Source organism: Acomys minous, assembly GCF_964271855.1.
Source record: "Acomys minous genome assembly, chromosome: 18".
NCBI lineage: Eukaryota > Metazoa > Chordata > Mammalia > Rodentia > Muridae > Acomys > Acomys minous.
In genome coordinates this window covers 3,112,516-3,128,508 of record NC_140501.1, presented here as the reverse complement: position 1 = coordinate 3,128,508, position 15,993 = coordinate 3,112,516, and the positions used below count along the sequence as shown (strand labels likewise).

General features: G+C 51.3%; 2 protein-coding genes across 7 annotated transcripts in view; one reads left to right on the top strand and one right to left on the bottom strand.

Annotated features, from left to right (window-relative positions):
* Positions 1-1,897, top strand: part of FARP1 (FERM, ARH/RhoGEF and pleckstrin domain protein 1) — a 240,551-nt gene extending 238,654 nt beyond the window's left edge. For all 6 annotated transcript variants that reach the window (XM_084767089.1, XM_084767093.1, XM_084767091.1 and 3 more), the window contains one exon: positions 477-1,897. In XM_084767089.1, coding sequence (XP_084623215.1) covers positions 477-558 — 82 coding nt within the window. In that variant the 3' untranslated portion in view covers positions 559-1,897. The remainder of the gene's footprint in view (positions 1-476) is intronic.
* A 2,373-nt stretch (positions 1,898-4,270) lies between these two features.
* Positions 4,271-15,993, bottom strand: part of STK24 (serine/threonine kinase 24) — a 92,879-nt gene continuing 81,156 nt past the window's right edge. Inside the window, exons 4-11 of the mRNA XM_084767094.1 lie at positions 14,988-15,096; positions 14,585-14,742; positions 13,696-13,881; positions 11,408-11,553; positions 10,771-10,894; positions 9,964-10,032; positions 8,790-8,926; positions 4,271-5,303 (exon numbers count right to left, since the gene is read on the bottom strand). Coding sequence (XP_084623220.1) covers positions 5,267-5,303; positions 8,790-8,926; positions 9,964-10,032; positions 10,771-10,894; positions 11,408-11,553; positions 13,696-13,881; positions 14,585-14,742; positions 14,988-15,096 — 966 coding nt within the window. The 3' untranslated portion in view covers positions 4,271-5,266. The remainder of the gene's footprint in view (positions 5,304-8,789; positions 8,927-9,963; positions 10,033-10,770; positions 10,895-11,407; positions 11,554-13,695; positions 13,882-14,584; positions 14,743-14,987; positions 15,097-15,993) is intronic.

Genomic DNA, 15,993 nt, shown 5'->3' with positions numbered 1-15,993 from the left:
CATTAGGAAGAAAACTACCGGTCTAAATCCTCCACTGGAAAGATGCCAAGTCGTGCAGCCTTGCCACACTGAATCCTAACAGCAGCAGGTGGGGTCTTCTTTGCCTGTACTCAAGACATGTTGGACCAGATAACTTGGGTAGTTATTCTGAGCATAACCCTGAGAGCTGGTACTAGTAACACCCTCAGCGGTGCAGTGTGCAGACCCAGGAAGTCCCAGTGCTGCCCCAGGGTCTTGCAGATAGACAGTGATGGTCCCATCAAGCCGGACAGGGTGATGGTGGAAGTGCAGCCCTCACAAAGCCTTTGAGACCGCCTTACATGGAGCGTGCTGACGGTTCCCACGTTGGTCCTCTGCCTGAGCATCCTTCGATGAGCACTGGTTTTCCGATGACCAATGGCCTTAAGTTTGTTACAAACCAGATGTGGGCATATAAAATAAGGTCATCCAAGGTGTTTATGTCCCTTGTTTTTTAGGTGGATGGAAGTGATCCGAAGCGCTACCACCTCAGCCTCTCGGGCCCACGTTTTGAGTCACAAAGAATCTCACCTGTATTGACGGCTGGACACACTCATTGGTTGGCCCAGCCACGGCTGCGTTCTTGGAGGATGTAACAAAGCCTAGCAAAACTCACACCTGTCTGAACACACTGACCACCTGCAGTGGTTCTTGCCCACCTCCCTCCATAGGCGACGCTCCAAACCTTGTCTTTCTCCAGTACTGATCTCTCCGTCAACAGCCTTCCCCCTCCAGGCGGGAGGACTTGTCTTGCCGTTCTTACGAGGCGCGTTGGCTTGTGCCAGTATTGAGACATTGTCATCCAGAGTGCCAAATGACAGGCTTTGCCATGCAAGCGCACCCTGGTGCAGGGCCCCCACATCCGTTCACCTGAAGACACAGCAAGCGTGCTTCTTGGGAAAGGGTTGTGTCCTTGTCACCTGCAGACTGCTGTTTTCATTTTTTCCAGTGTTCACAACACACAGCGCAGTCTTAAGCAAATGGGATCATTTATGGATTTCATCTTTTTTCCAATCTTTCTACTTTTATAATACTAGGACATTCATAGAACTCAACTTTCCTTGGCTAATAAGCAATTTGTGGCGCACTCCGCTCTACTAGACAGGGTTTGGCTCCAGGGATACCCAGCTGCCATACCTATTTTCTTGGTGGAGGTTGACCAAATTGTGTGATTCCTATTTACAAGCTGTAGTGGGGTTTTCTGTTGAGAGGCAGATACCCAGTGCAATACCTGGGCGCCACTGTCCTGTGCGTGGTGTGTGCAGTGGGGGCTCTTAGGCTGTGGGGATCGCTGTCTCACAAGCATGACAAGCTGTGTGTGCTGTTAAATTACGGGGCGCTCGTGAGCTTCTTGGAGAAGTTCTGTATGGTAACGGTTCGGGGCCCAGGCCCGGTGGCTGCATGCCGCCATGGCTTGGTTCCAACCTGCACGTTCTCTAGTAGTGTGTATTGTGACTGCTTCCAAGTCTCTCTCTATATATATACTCATTCCTCCCGGGCACGAGGTACAGACAGGATGACAGCCCGCATCCTGGACAAACTCCGCTGGGGACCTGGCTGCCCTGAGCCTCCCAGTGGAAAGATGTTTGCCTGTTCTCTAGGGCGACTGGATGGCTGCCATTCCCTTCACGCGTAGAGCCCTCTGCAGTGCAAGCTGGCCTGATGAGCACAGTCCTCCCCACCCCAGGGAGGGACCTCTTACCTGAGAAACGGACCCACCAATGTTGAGGGGCTGTGCCTGGTGTCCGTGACCCACAGATGGGTGAAATGTGTTAATCCTTTGCCTTATAATGTACCAGATGGTTCTAAGTACTAACAAAAGGGAATAAAAATACCTCACGCCACAATCCAGCACACAGAAGTCTGAAGGCAAAACCACCACCTTGTGTCTTCTGTCTGAGTAGTGGGTGGAAGGAGGGTACTGGGCGGATGGGGCGAGATGAGGGAAGACAGCATTGAGCGCCACGCTGACAAGTAAAGCTTGGTCAGGAAACACACCCAGGGGGAGGGGGCGGGCGGGCTTCACACTCGCCCTGCTGTAGATCATCCAGGGGGACCCCCGACAGTGTTGGGAACATGGTCTAGGTCAAATTCCCAGATTTCTTTATCCAGCTGTAATTCCACATTGTGTGCTGGACACGAGGCTCCCATGTGACTGGCATTGCTAACCCCCATATAGCTGCAGAGAAAATTTAACCCAAGTGTACTCTGGGCCTGTCACAAGCATCTCACAGAGCCCCTTAACATAGAAGACACAACATCAACTTTCTGAGAGCTTTATTGACCTGGGGGGGGGGGTGCCCAGGACTCACACTAGCAGTCCACCTTCATTACCACACTTTGTAGCAGAAGCCAGGTTTTTAAAGAAATAGAATGCATATAAATGATTACAGGAAAAGTACAAACTATAAAAATAACCAGGAGCCTCAAAGGGCAACCCGGGAACAAAACCGGGCTGCTTCCATGAAGAACCCACCACCTCCCAATGCGCTGGGGAATCCTGGGGCATTACCCTGGGACGGGGCAGTAACTGGAGAAAGCTGTCAACGAGCCAGCCTGGAAAAGCACGCCTGCACCCTCGGCATTCGGGGATGCCAAGGCAGGAGGCTCCAGAGTTCCTGGGACCATCCTGGGCTACTCAGGTGCCAGCCTGTCTCAAGCCAGGCCTGAACAGCCAGCACTTGTTTTCCCAGGCTGGCGCTGAGGGACTTGTAGGTGACGCTGAGCCTCTGGCGTGAAGCAGGGGCCAGAGGCAGTTCTAAGGCTGGCCCTGCTCTGAGTAAGAAGTGGACATCGGAGTGCCAGCTTGCAGAGCGAGGCAGTCCATCCATACAACGTCTCACTTGATTTTGTGCTACAGAAACTAGCCACTCGGAGACGGTAGGATGAGGCAATCCCCTTTTAAACCACCAGCCCCACGTCCCCAGCTAGGTTTCCAGTAAACTCCCAAAGAATCCTCTGTGGCTTTCATGGGAGATGGGAACTGTGCCTTATGGTCTCCTGGCTGCAGGGGATCGGCCTACAGTCGCTAAGCCTGCGCTTAGCCAGGATCTAGCCCACACTTACTGAACCGAGAGCAGTTGAAGCACTGGCCCAGCACTGACAAGGAAAAAGGCCAGCTTCACTGTATCATGTCACTATGCTCTCCCAACGCAGCACCCCACAGAACACATTCATCTGAGAGACTTCATGCCACAACCTTCAGGTCATACACACATCAAGCCTCATACAGGGAAACACGCTGCACTCTAGAAAACACAAATACTCCAATCCTTATTGTGCAGGTAACGTTCTTGCTGTAGGATGACAGTACTATGGCTCAGCAGTGGAGCACAGGCTGCTCTTGTGGAACACCTGGGTTCAGTTCCCGGCACCCACATGGCAGCCCAAAGTCACCTGGAACTCGGCCCAAGGTATCTGATGCCCTCTTCTGGCCTCGAAAGGAACTGCGCATGTGTGCTCCACAGACATACATGTAGGCAAAACACCCATAGACTCAAAAACAATAAAAACAAAGCCCAATTGTGTTTCTACCTCCCCTAGCCAAAATGAATCCTTAGATGAAACTATTACTCCAGCCCAAATCTGTTTTTAATGAAATATCGCAATTTAATAGTCTATATAGGCCCATTTAATTATTGCCTCACAGCCGGGTGTGGTGGCGCGCGCCTTTAATCCCAGCACTCGGGAGGCAGAGGCAGGCGGACCGCTGTGAGTTCGAGGCCATCCTGGTCTACAAAGTGAGTCCAGGACAGCCAAGGCTACACAGAGAAACCCTGTCTCAAAAAAACCAATAATAACAACAACAACAACAATTGCCTCACAGCCAACACCTCTAGCCTCAGTTGAGCCTTCCTGTAACACCGAGGCCACCACACAAGTTCACCCAAAGTTCCGCTCCAAAAGCTTCCTCAGAACCCAGCCCTGCAACAAGACTACACGATGGCCAGTCTCAACAAACCCCCACTCCACCCAGGGATGCTCTGCGGGCGTGAAGGACCAGAGAACTCAGTGCTCCCTGAAAAGAGCCACACCCAGCCTAAGTCCCCGGCGAGAGCAGCAGTCGGCCGAACCTCAGGGACCACTCAGTCACACAGACCACACAGGGTGCTAACCCGGACATTTGGCTTCTTGACACCTGGGCGCCTTCACGTCTCAGCAGACACGTGCTTACCCAGCCACCCACAGGCACACAGCAGGCAGGTGCCCTCATGCTCCGAGGAGCCATGTTCAAGAACGGTATGCAAATGAGTGAGTTATAAAATTTATTTGTGTGAGCATTCAGACACTTTCAGGTGGGAAAGATGACAGGATACGCAGGTTCTCTGACAAGGCTGAATGGGAAGGTGTCGGACGGGACGGTTGCATCGGGCGCAGACGCAATGGCACAACTCAACACAAGTTACATGAGAGCGCTTCATCCGGGAGAAACTTAATAATTTAAAGCCCCACGAGACAAGGTATGTTCCAACTGAAAACACTAAGAAACCGTACCATCGATGAAAAAGGAAAGCTTCTAAGTGTACCAAAAAGGGGGCATGGGGAAACGAGAGGGAACTTTGCATCTGTTGAGGTACAAACAGGAGTGTTCCATGAGGGGGAGATGGGTTAATTATTATTAATGACAGACTCTGTAAATACAAAATAAAATCCAAATCACTGGTCACAAGATTCAAAATTTACATGTAATAAAGGCAATAGACTCAAGTTCTGGCCTGTCAAATATTTACTCCACGGACACTATCTACAGAAGCACTTGGCCAGTGTGTACACAGTGAATCCTTATGCACGCCAAAAGGTTTCCGTAAAAATGACGCTATATACAAGTCTGTACACTGATCCACCAGAGCGCGGCTCACCGTCCCCCGGGGGAGGAGCTGTCAATAGAAAGCAGGATACCTGAGGTTGCACGTCTTCAATTGCCTTATCACAATCCAAATATACACTTTAGGGTTGTTTGTGTTTAAAGATACTTTCTTTGAATATGTGCACTATGATTAAAATTAAAAACGATAAAAAAATAAAGTAATTGCTTGAAGGAGCAGGCCGTCCCCACCCTGTCTGAAAGGCTCCGCCTGGCTGCAGCTTGGTGAGGACTGTCTCTGGACAGGACAGGTGGGCGGCACTGTGGGAGGGCGGGCCCCTCCGGGACACCTCTTCGCAGAGTCAGCAAAGGCTCTCATTTGACTTTTAAAGAGAAGGAAGATGGAGAAAGGGGGGAAAACCAAACCCAAATGCCTTTGGCATTTCAGTGAGCCGAGGTTCCTCCGCCGCTCAGAGAGTACCTAGGGGAAACAAAAGACCAGTAAACGTCACTTCCGAGAGCAGCGCAGATTTCCAAAGAGCCAAAGCGTTATTTCTACAGAAACCTCAGAGTCGTAGAAAACCACCAGCAGAACGAGTGAGTGAGCAGGCTGACACGCCTACCACACAAGAGTCGCACATGACGAGTGAGCCTCTGCAGCCTCTGTGGAGAGGGGATCGGGTACCATGGAGACAGCAAATGACACCTAGGATCATCTCGCTGTGTGGTGTGTGTGTGTGCTGTACACGCTGAGTCTACACTTCCATGTACAGGTGTGCACAGCCGTGCAAACACTTGTGGGGCCAGAGGCCGACTCTGGGGATCTTCCTCTATCACTCTCCACGTTACTTTTCCAGACAAAGTCTCACAGTGGGTGGAGCTTGCCATTCTGGCTAGGCGGCAAGCCTCCAGAATCTACTGCGTCTCAGTGGCCACCAGCCCTACCTCATGCTAAGACCCACACAAAAGCTCTCCTGCTTGAAGACAAGTCGAGTCTGCTGAGCCCTCTCCAGCCCAGGATCTATTTTTGAGAACAGGTGGCACCAGGACACAGCGAAAGCTCAGGGACACACCACCATGCGTAAGCTGCGTCAAGCTCGGCAAGACTCTGGGGCAGCAAGATGCGGGGGCAGCCCAAGGAGCCACTCCCTAGCCGTATTCAACCATGTCACATAGGAGGGCCCACACATATGCATCAACACCTTGAAAATAGCCCCAGAAGGCAGTGTATTAAAAGATAGAAGAGAGCCGGGTTTGTTAGTGCACGTCTGTAATCTCAGCACTGGGGCAGGCAGATCACTGTGAGTCTGAGGCCAGCCTGGTCTACAAAGCGAGTACAGGAGAGCCAAGGCTACACAGAGAAACCTTGTCTCAAAAAACAAAACAAAAAGATGGAAGAGATGTTAGTAACTGCGTCACAAATATAGGACCTGTGTAATTTCGTTTTGTTTTTTTTTTTTTCAAGTCTCCACTGTCTTGCTTCTGATGCTAAATAGTGCAATCACCATGGCAAGGACGAAGTTAAGGAAACTCGTCTCCCACAGCTGCCTTATGATACACTGAAGGTGCTCAGACGGGTCCGCTGTAACCCTCTTAGCAGCACGCCTGAGCCACACAGACGACAGAGACAGGGAAGCCCTGGGAATGCTTCTGACACAGGCGACTTCCTACGAGACCATCCAGTGCGCCCAGGAGCAGACCAGGAAGACGCTGGTGGGAGCCCTGGGGGGAAAAGGGAGCTGCAGAGGTTGGGACCCCACCACCCAGTCATCTGATGACTTAGGAGTCACTCAGCACAAGAGGCCATAGGTTTGAACCGAGAAGGATGGCTATCCATAATACAGACCGGACTTCTAAGGTTTAATACCAAAGGAAGCCACATAAAACATCTTACTGAATAACTGTGCTTATGATTATAAGTTAGTCTGGGAAATTATCAAAGAACATCACAGTTAATTTTGCTTGTTCCTCTTTGCTTTTTTGGTATTACAGTTGTATGAGAAGGCTAGATACTCGCCTAGCAAGCTCCAGACCAAAGACTAAATCCCTCAGGCCACAAAAATAAATGGATGGGGGAGGGGAGGGAGACAGAAGGGTGGAAAAGAGAGAGAGAGAGAGAGACAGACAGATAGATAGAGAACTTTCCACATTACAATCCTAATAATCCAAAGCGATCAGCTCTGGGGCCAGCAGGTGATGGTGCTTGCTGTGTGTAGGTTAGCCAGGCGCCTAAACCTGATCCCAGAACCCACATAAAGGCGGAAGGCGAGAGATGACTCCATATATGCACCCTCACCCCCACGACAATCAATAAAATCGTCTTAAATGAAAGTCTTCATGTAGTTCCAGGTGCCTCGGCAGGAAGACAAAGAGGCCCCGAAGGGCTGGAGAGACGGCTCAGGGGTTAAGAGCACTGACTGCTCTTTTCAGAGGTCCTGAGTTCAATTCCCGGCAACCACATGGTGGCTCACAGCCATCTATAATGTGATCTGATGCCCTCTTCTGGCCTGCAAGTGTACATGCTGGTAGAGCACTGTACACATAATAATAAATAAATCTTTTTAAAAAAAAAAAAAAAGAGGCCCAGAAATGAGAAAAGGGTCAACTAGGTGTATACACGTCATACCACCTGTGCCGGGGCTCCTGGGGAAATCAAGTCACACATACCAACATGAGGCAGAACCTAAAGGTGACAGAAGCTGAGCAGTGCGTGCCTGCAGTGCTAGCTACTTAAGAGACTGAGGCCTGGCTACCACAACAGACAGGCTCAGGGGTGGGTGGTGTCGGCAGGTAAAAGGCGTCTGTAGACATGTCTGTGGTCTGCGTGAGGTGCCCGGATCCAAATGGCAGCAGGAGAGAACCAGCGCTTGAGGCCACCAGTGTACACACGTGAATGCACATACATCACAGAAAAGCAACACTTGATACTCCAGAAATAGAAAACTAAACGCTGGCTAGTAACAAATGAACAGTCTCTGGGTGTGGTTCTGTTGGGTTACAACAAACCTCTTTTTAAATGAAGAGCAAATGCCACTAAGAAATGCAAAGTGATCCCAAGTCTGGGAACTCACATAGACTGTATTTTAAGCTGTATTTTCCTTTATTTCTGTGATGTGTGTTGCCTTTACAATGAAATCAAGACTATCTTAAAAAGATCTTTTAAAACCTTAAAAAGTCTCCTTCAACAGCCAACAAGCAAACTATCTTCATTCTTTTTTTAATCCCAACCAGTAGTTATCTATTCAACATGGAGGCTGTGTGGCTAAAGCCACTGTGTAGGGACAGGAAATAGCTCCCTGAGGCCAGAGCATAGGCCTATCAGCAAGGCTCGGTGTCCACTGCACCAAAGCCTGTGGCATCTGAATGTGGGAAGGAGTGTAACCTTTGTCACAGGTGAAAGCAGTCTTGGCAGGCTTTGCCCTTGGACACACAACGGATACTCCCTGAGATTAATCTTGAGATAGACTGGGTGGAATTCAGGAAGGGGACTAAGGGACTCCACCTGGACTATTGTGTTTCTAATTGACCCTCAATGGGAGAGGGAGACCGCCCCTTGCACGTGAGAGACAGGCAGGGGAGAGGGCAGAGAGGAACAGCAGGTTCAGACCGGGCTTGAGAGCACGTGGATCGAAAAGAGGATCAGCCAACAGAACGGATACCGGGAGGTTCACTCTTGTTTCCCTTTTGTGTAAGCTAGTTGGGTTGTATAATAAAGTTTAATTGTTGAAAAACAGAGCCAACATCTGAACACGGCTTCGAACCCAACTCCCATCATCAGCGTGGCCGGGGCTCCGCTCACTGGACGAAGGCGTTTTAAGGCGTCTTGCATTCCTCTGGCAGGAGCTACAAATGCAAAGCTCCAGGAACACAGAGGAATGAAGCGCCCAAGAGATATGCCAAGCTGTGGCAGATCCCTAGTCCAAGAGGCTGTGCCAGCACCACCCAGCCTCAGCCCGGAGCCAGTTACCTCTGCAGCCGCTGCACAAGCTGCGCCACCATGGTGTCAGAGATGCCAGGGCAGGCCTCTTCCGCCAAGTATATGGCTCCCCGCAGCTCTTCTATTGACCCCAAGTTCCCTCCGCACGCCTGGCTCTTCTCCTTCAGCTAAGAATGCACACAAACAAGAACAGCATGACACATGCGCACAACCCTGGGTAGCAACCACTCCAGTCAGAGACATAGAGGCCCTGACGCCACCGCCACCAAGGCAGGGTGGCAGCAGCCCGGCGGCTCTGTGGCTGCCGAGTCACTCTGGGTCCCCACCTTGGGTCTCTGTGAACAGAGTGTGCACAGGGTGACAGGGCCCCATGTGACTCCTCGAGACCAGGACACAGGCGAGCAACTCTGCACGCCTTCACACTCAGTCTGTTGGTAGACTCGGTTTCCCAGTCCTGTGCAGCGAGAGCTCAGGGCCTGCCCAAGAACAGCTCTGGTGTCACCCTGGCAGCTACACTGTGGTCACCAAAGCTTCACCTCTGATGGTTATGAGTCAGGTGGAAACTTCAGGCACATATACTTTGGGGTCAAGAGCACTGTCAAATGCTCTCACGTGAACATGCGGCAACCCAGAGTCCTGGGACTCCTTAACACCCCTTACCAGGACTATGCTAAGTCCAGTGAGCTCACGTCCCTCATGTGAGTGATCGCCAGGACACAGGCAGGACAGCAACGGGCCTGTCCACAGCCTGGCCTGTTTGCTGAGCACCGGTGACTGCCACCTCACGGGAAGTGCTGAACACTCAGCTCTAGTTACCACCTAAATCATCCCTAATGACAGTCACACTTGGGCAAAGCGAAACAAAAATTGGAGACTTTTCTTTTTGTTCTCTAGAACTTGCAAGATGTCACATCCTTTCTGGCGGATTTGAGGCTGCTACTAAGGAATGGTTTCAACAGTTTAAGCCCAATAACAACCAGCACAGCCTCCCACAGAGGAGGAGATCCACATGGCTTTGCCCAGTCACCTGCCAGGCTCACAGCAGGCAGCGCCTGGGGCTGGTGGTCACGATGGACTCAATGTAGACACTGAGCCTGCCGCCCCCTGCGAGCTGGCTTTCTGCCCCAACGTGTACAGACACCCACAGAAGGACAGCCCCGGTACCCCCGTCCTCCATTCCAAGAAAAGCAGCCAGGGATCTTACCTCCGCAAACAGAGGAGAAATAATTGTGGACAAACACTGAGAGAAAGGCCTCTTTGGAATGTCTTTCATCTTAGGAAAGAAAAGAAAAAGGAGCCGGCCATTAGAAGCAGGCAACACTGAGGTAGGCAAAGATTCTACCGAGGCACGAGTGGACTGATTCTCCAGCCTCCCCTGAGGAGCCAACTTCTGCTCACTGCCCCTGAGTGAGACTCTCTACAAAGGGCACACCCACCCAAGCAGCTGTGCGCCCACGAGGGATCGTTTTAAGATGCCAGAGTGAACTCTGTCTGTAGGACATACCTGCTCTGCAGGTTTTGGTGAGGAAACCCCAGAGCGCTGAAGCCAGGCACTCATGTGGCCACTGTAGGAGCCCCAGTCCCCACTTTTACCACCTCTCTGAGGCCTGTGGAGCTGGTCCGCACTGCCTGACAAATACCACTGCGCTTCACAGAATCTTTAAAACATAGCTTTTGGTAAATTTAAGTGGGCATAAAACCACCTCCTCAAAATTAAGACTATATTAAAAGCAACATATTGGTTTTTAAGGGCTTGAAATAAAAACTCCACATATAACCTCCACGTCCAGCCCACATAGCTGAGGGTCAGGAGGGCCCAGTGTGGCACACAAGGTGAAGGGCACCACTCAGCGGTGAGCGGACCAGCACCCAATGCAGGACCACACAGCAGAACTCACTGTAACCTGTCACTTCCCGAGGGCAAATGCCCACAGCAGGCATGTCCTGCACGTCATGTGACCCCAGTGTCACCGGCTGGCAAGCATGGGCACCAGAGCATGCAACACTGTACCTTATTTCTTTCCAAATCTGAGGGCTGAAGACTCCCGTTCTCCAGATTCTTAGGGTCCTTCTCCCGGATTGTGAAGATCCAGTCCCCAGAGTCGCTGCCTCCAGACGCCTGGCCATCCGTCTCCCTTGGCAAAGAAATCCCACCACATTCAGCATCACGGGCCGGGCCAGGCCAGGGCCTGCACCGCCCAGGCCACTGACCCCTGAGTCTCACAGCCACACACATCACAGAAAATGGGAGTGTGCCTCTCAGGCTTGTCCTTGCGCTACCAGTGTCCATGGCCTCCTCCTCCACAGAGAAGGGACACATCTCTTCTAGGGACCCACCTGCCACGTCTCTGCCAGTCTTTTCTAAGCCCAAGTTCCCTTCCAGGTGTTTCCTGCTGCCCATGGTTCGAGGTGTGTCCACTCTTTGCTCTGCCCTGCCCCACCCCATCCCAGAAGACACCCCCACCGCACCACACCAGGGCCACACCCCATCTCAGACAGACAGACAGACAGACAGACAGACAGACAGACAGACAGACACACACACACACACACACACACACACACACACACACACGAAAGCCAACCCCAAAAGACACAAGGCCCAACAGCTCAGCACATGGCACAGGGAGCTCGACAGAGCAACTCACACGTCCGAGTCCTCTGAGCTGGAGTCCTCATGGCTCTGCTCAGCCTTCCACCTCTTATACCTGTCGATGAGCTCGGTCAAGTAGGACGTTTTCTTTGCATTGCGGATTATGAATTTGTGCTTCAACAGTTCCTTGGCAGTGGGTCTCTGGAAACAACACAAGTCAGAATGATCTGAGAGGACGCTTCTGCTCCGCTCCGCTCCATCCGACTCCAACAGACAAGACTTCTGAGTTAACGCAGGCCACCGCGCCACGCAGCAGCACTGGGTCCCGCTGGTGAGCCTGCTCCTCCCTCAGCCACGCCAACGTCTACAGGCACCGACTATAGGAAGGACTGAACATTTTACCAGAGCCATTCAACCAAAGCAAGAGAGCCATGTAAGCGCGGTCTGAGGAAGCTGCTCCCTTGGTGACGCTAAGCGCTGACTAAGGAAACTCTCGTTCCTTGTTGACTTCCCTACCCTAAATTCAGCGAGCTCACGGACTTGACTCGGCTAGGAGAGGCTGGGGCAGGGGAGAGCTGACTGGGTTTCCACAGCCAACAGCATTCCCACTTTAGAAAGCAGGTCTGTGAGCCTATGCCCACCCTGGTGACTGGGGCCAACAGATTAGATCCCCACCTGGGCGCGGCACAGCTTCAACCAAATGGCACACTAAGAGTTTAAGCCAGGCTTCCCCATCTACCGGAGCAGAGCTTCCGAAGACACAGTGGTCCAAGCAGGGACAGAGATGCCAACCTGGCACACCACAGTTCCACCTGCTCCAAAAAAATCAAGTTTTTTCCCCTCATCAAGAACAGCATTTTCTGCTGGGCAGTGGAGACATACACCTTTAATCTCAGTACTTGGGAGACAGAGGCAGGTGGATCTCGGTTGAGTTTGAGGCCAGCCTGGTCTATAGAGTGAGTTCCAAGACAAGCAAGGAAACCCTGTCTCACACCAAAAAAAAAAAAAAGTAGAAGATGATGATGATGAAGATTTTTCCTCTAACGGAACCTCTGAGGACTCAGGTGGCCCCCCTGATCCTCCCCCTCCCTATCCACTGACTCCATCATCCCAAGTACACATATTCCAAGCTTTGCAGCCTTCACATCTGAAGGTCCAGGGCAAGCCAAGGCAGAGGCTGCATCCTGGAAACGAACCAGTGCCGGACACGCGTTAGAAAAGGGCAGGCGCACACTCTCTTCCTGGAGTGCTAGCGTAGCTACACTGTGTCTCGAACAAGCACTGTGACGTAACAAACAGCTGGACTGGCACGCAAGACAGCACCAGCACCTGACACATGACCCAGCAGCCACGTGCTCACCTGCTGACCTCAACCCACAGCCTTGGTGGTGCTTAGAAAACGCTGTCTGTCCTTTTTAATCCCTTTGCCAGAACTGGCGCCCTATGGGGGACTATGGCGCCCTTGTAAAACTCATCTCTTCTCACCATTTTTATGACAAGAGTTCATGGGGCCTCCACGAGTATCCTCCAGGTAAACGAAGCATAGCTAACTCTGCTCAAAGAAAACCCAAGACAAAGCAAGGACACAGGATGCTTGCACAGGAAAGGCCTGGTTCTCAGGAAAAACTGAGGCGAAGCTCACAGCGGCTCTCGCCATGGGCTTGACCACAGCTGAGTCAACTCAAGAGAAGGGAGCAGCCCAGGTGGGTAGCCACCTGGACCCTGCTGTTTCCCAGCTCATGACAACTGGAAATGAATGTTTGTGTACTTCCTTTATTTTTTGGCCAGTCTCTGCTATTCCTGAAGCAGCTTCCTAGGTTCACAGCCTGATCTTTTTCTAAAAATATTTAAAAATTGATGATCCTACCCCTAATACTAGGGAGAATATTCCTCAGGCTCAATGAGGTATGAGATGCTAGAAAACCTAATACAAAATAATTATATCCTACTTTAAATCCCTGAAAGGTACGATGGCAATTGGGGGAAAAAAGAGAGAGAAAGAAGAAGAAGCAAGAAAAAAGAAAAGGGGAGTGGGGGGGAGTGGGAGGGAGCACCTATAATTAAAGAAATGGGGCCAGGCAGTGGTGGCACAAGCCTGTAATCCCAGCACTCAGGGGGCAGAGGCAGGCAGATCCCTGTGAGTTTGAGGTCAGCCTAGTATACAGAGTTCCAGGACAGCCCTGTCTGAAAAAATAAAGCAAAACAAAGAAACAAAGGAAAAAGAAATGGAACTCATTTGCAAAGACATGTGAGATCATGGGGACAGTTGGTAACAGCACCTGGAGCAACCCCAACGGAACAGAATGCAGACCAAGTTGAGACCACAGACAGGGGTGCACTCACAAAGCTCGGCTCCTTGTTCAGGCAGGCCTCCACAAACTCCTTGAGGGGTTTGCTGTAGTTTCCATCCAGCGTGGGAGGGTTGTTCTTTGGGATGAGGAACAGCACCTTCATGGGGTGCAGCTCGGAGTGTGGTGGCTCTCCTTTGGCCAGTTCTATTGCTGTGATGCCAAGGGACCAGATGTCTGCCTGCAAGGACCAAAGCGATGACATGGTCTACTGACCTGCGCAGACATGGCGGGCCGTCTGTGGTCTATGCTACAAAGTTTCAGAAAACTAAAGGACAACAGCGAAAAGCAAGAAACATTAGGAACAGACGCTGACACATAAACGTGGCCCGGCAGAGGAGGACGACTCCTGACTCTTGCTGAATGGGAGCCTCTGGGATGCTGAAACTAAACACAGAACAAACGCTCGCCATCACTGGAGCACTGTGTCCGCCTCGTTCTGCCGTGAGATTTACTGGGGGCTGTCCCTTTCTCTAGACGCCCTACACACAGCAGGCAGAGTTCCGTCCAGGCCCCGCCCCTCACCCACTGTGCCAAGGGTCCACCAGCCTTCAAGCTCCTGTACACAGGTACCGTCTCTCCTCTCTACACACTGGCTGGATTCCCACAGCGTAAGCCATCTAGGGTCTGCGCGCCTCCGAAGGCCACACCTGCCTCTCCCTGGTCCTACCCTATCAAGCACACACTCAGGTACCAGCAGTGACTGAGGATGAATGAACAAGGAAGCCAATGGCGCAGCAGGAGACGGAGGAGGAAGTTAACATTACGCACCACCACAGAATCGCCTCCATGACCTGCTTCCTTGGGTACAGAAAGAACGCTGCATCATCAAAAATAAAGGGGACCAACATCCGGACGTGGCAGGCCTACAGCACCGCGCTCACCTTGGAATCGTAGGCGGACTGCTTAATGACCTCAGGTGCCATCCAGAAGGGAGTGCCCACGAAGGTGTTCCTTTTTATCTGGGTATCGGTCAGCTGGCCGGCCACTCCAAAGTCAGCCAGCTTTACCTCTCCATGCTCAGATAGCAGAACGTTGGCCGCTGCAAGGCAAACCAAGGCAGGAGGGCATCACTGTGCGCTGGCACACCCAGGGACACCCTGCAGCACCCAGGCACGCTCTCCCTAGGGCATGAGGGCCCTAAGAGCAAGGTGCCTGGGTTTCCCACCAACCCAGCCCGAGCGCAGAGCAGCAGCGCGGGCGGGAGAGCTGCAAGTGAGCTGAGAAGCACCGTGGGCCCTGCCACTTCAGGTGTCTCAGAGAAAGAAGCAGCACAGTAGCCCTTACCTTTAATATCTCTGTGGATTTTCTTCTCCGAGTGTAGATAATCGAGTCCTTTCAGGATTTCCCGTAAGATGGTAGCAATCTGAATTTCATCTAAAGGGCCAGGTTCTAACTAACAAGAAGGAAAAAAAAAAAAAAAAAGCATTAGCCAGTTAGCAACTTCCTTCCATAGGGTTTAATAAACAAAATCTGTGCTAAGTAGGTAGGATAATTAAAGTTGAAAGGTATCTTCACATAAAGCAGATATTTTGCCTAAACCATTGAAATCTATTAAGGAGCCAGGCATCAAGGTACGTGCATGCCTTTAATCCTAGTATGTGGGAGGTAGAGACAGACAGATCTCTGTGAGTTCAAGGTCAGCCAGGTCTACATAGTGAAACCCTGTCGCAAAAAACAAAAAACAAACAAACAAACAAAAAAAACCCTAACAATATTAAAAATTAAATCTACTAAATGATGGGGAGGGGAGACTAAGAAGTGTGTTAGCCGCCCTGCATGCAACGAAACCAAGAGGCTGGACTGGTCCAAGCTGTGAGAGGTGCACAAGCATTCCTTCCTCTAGAGCTGATCCGCAGCTACGGAAACGCAGGGAAAGGCGGCCACCTCCTCAGACGTTCAGAGTGTTATAGAACGAACACACACACACACACACACACACACACACTCACTCACTCACTCGCCCTAAATAAGGGAGTAAGTGCTTTTATTCTGAGAAACTTAAAGGAGCTGTTTTTCTTGACCCCTGAATATCAGTTCTTGTAAGAAGTTGCAAAGAAGAAATGTTACATGTATGTGTCTCTGCTAAAGGAGACAGGACAGGGCACCCAATCCTCACTCACTTGCAAGCAGCACCACAAGCCAGCGCCTCGGAAGGCTGCGGTCGCTCTTACAGAGCAAGACTGTGTCAACAGACAACGAGCCGTTTTAACTCAAGACCACCCCTGACTCAAAGCAAAGACACGGCCTGTTCTTAAACAAAATCTGGGTTGCCAGGTGTGCTGCTCACGTC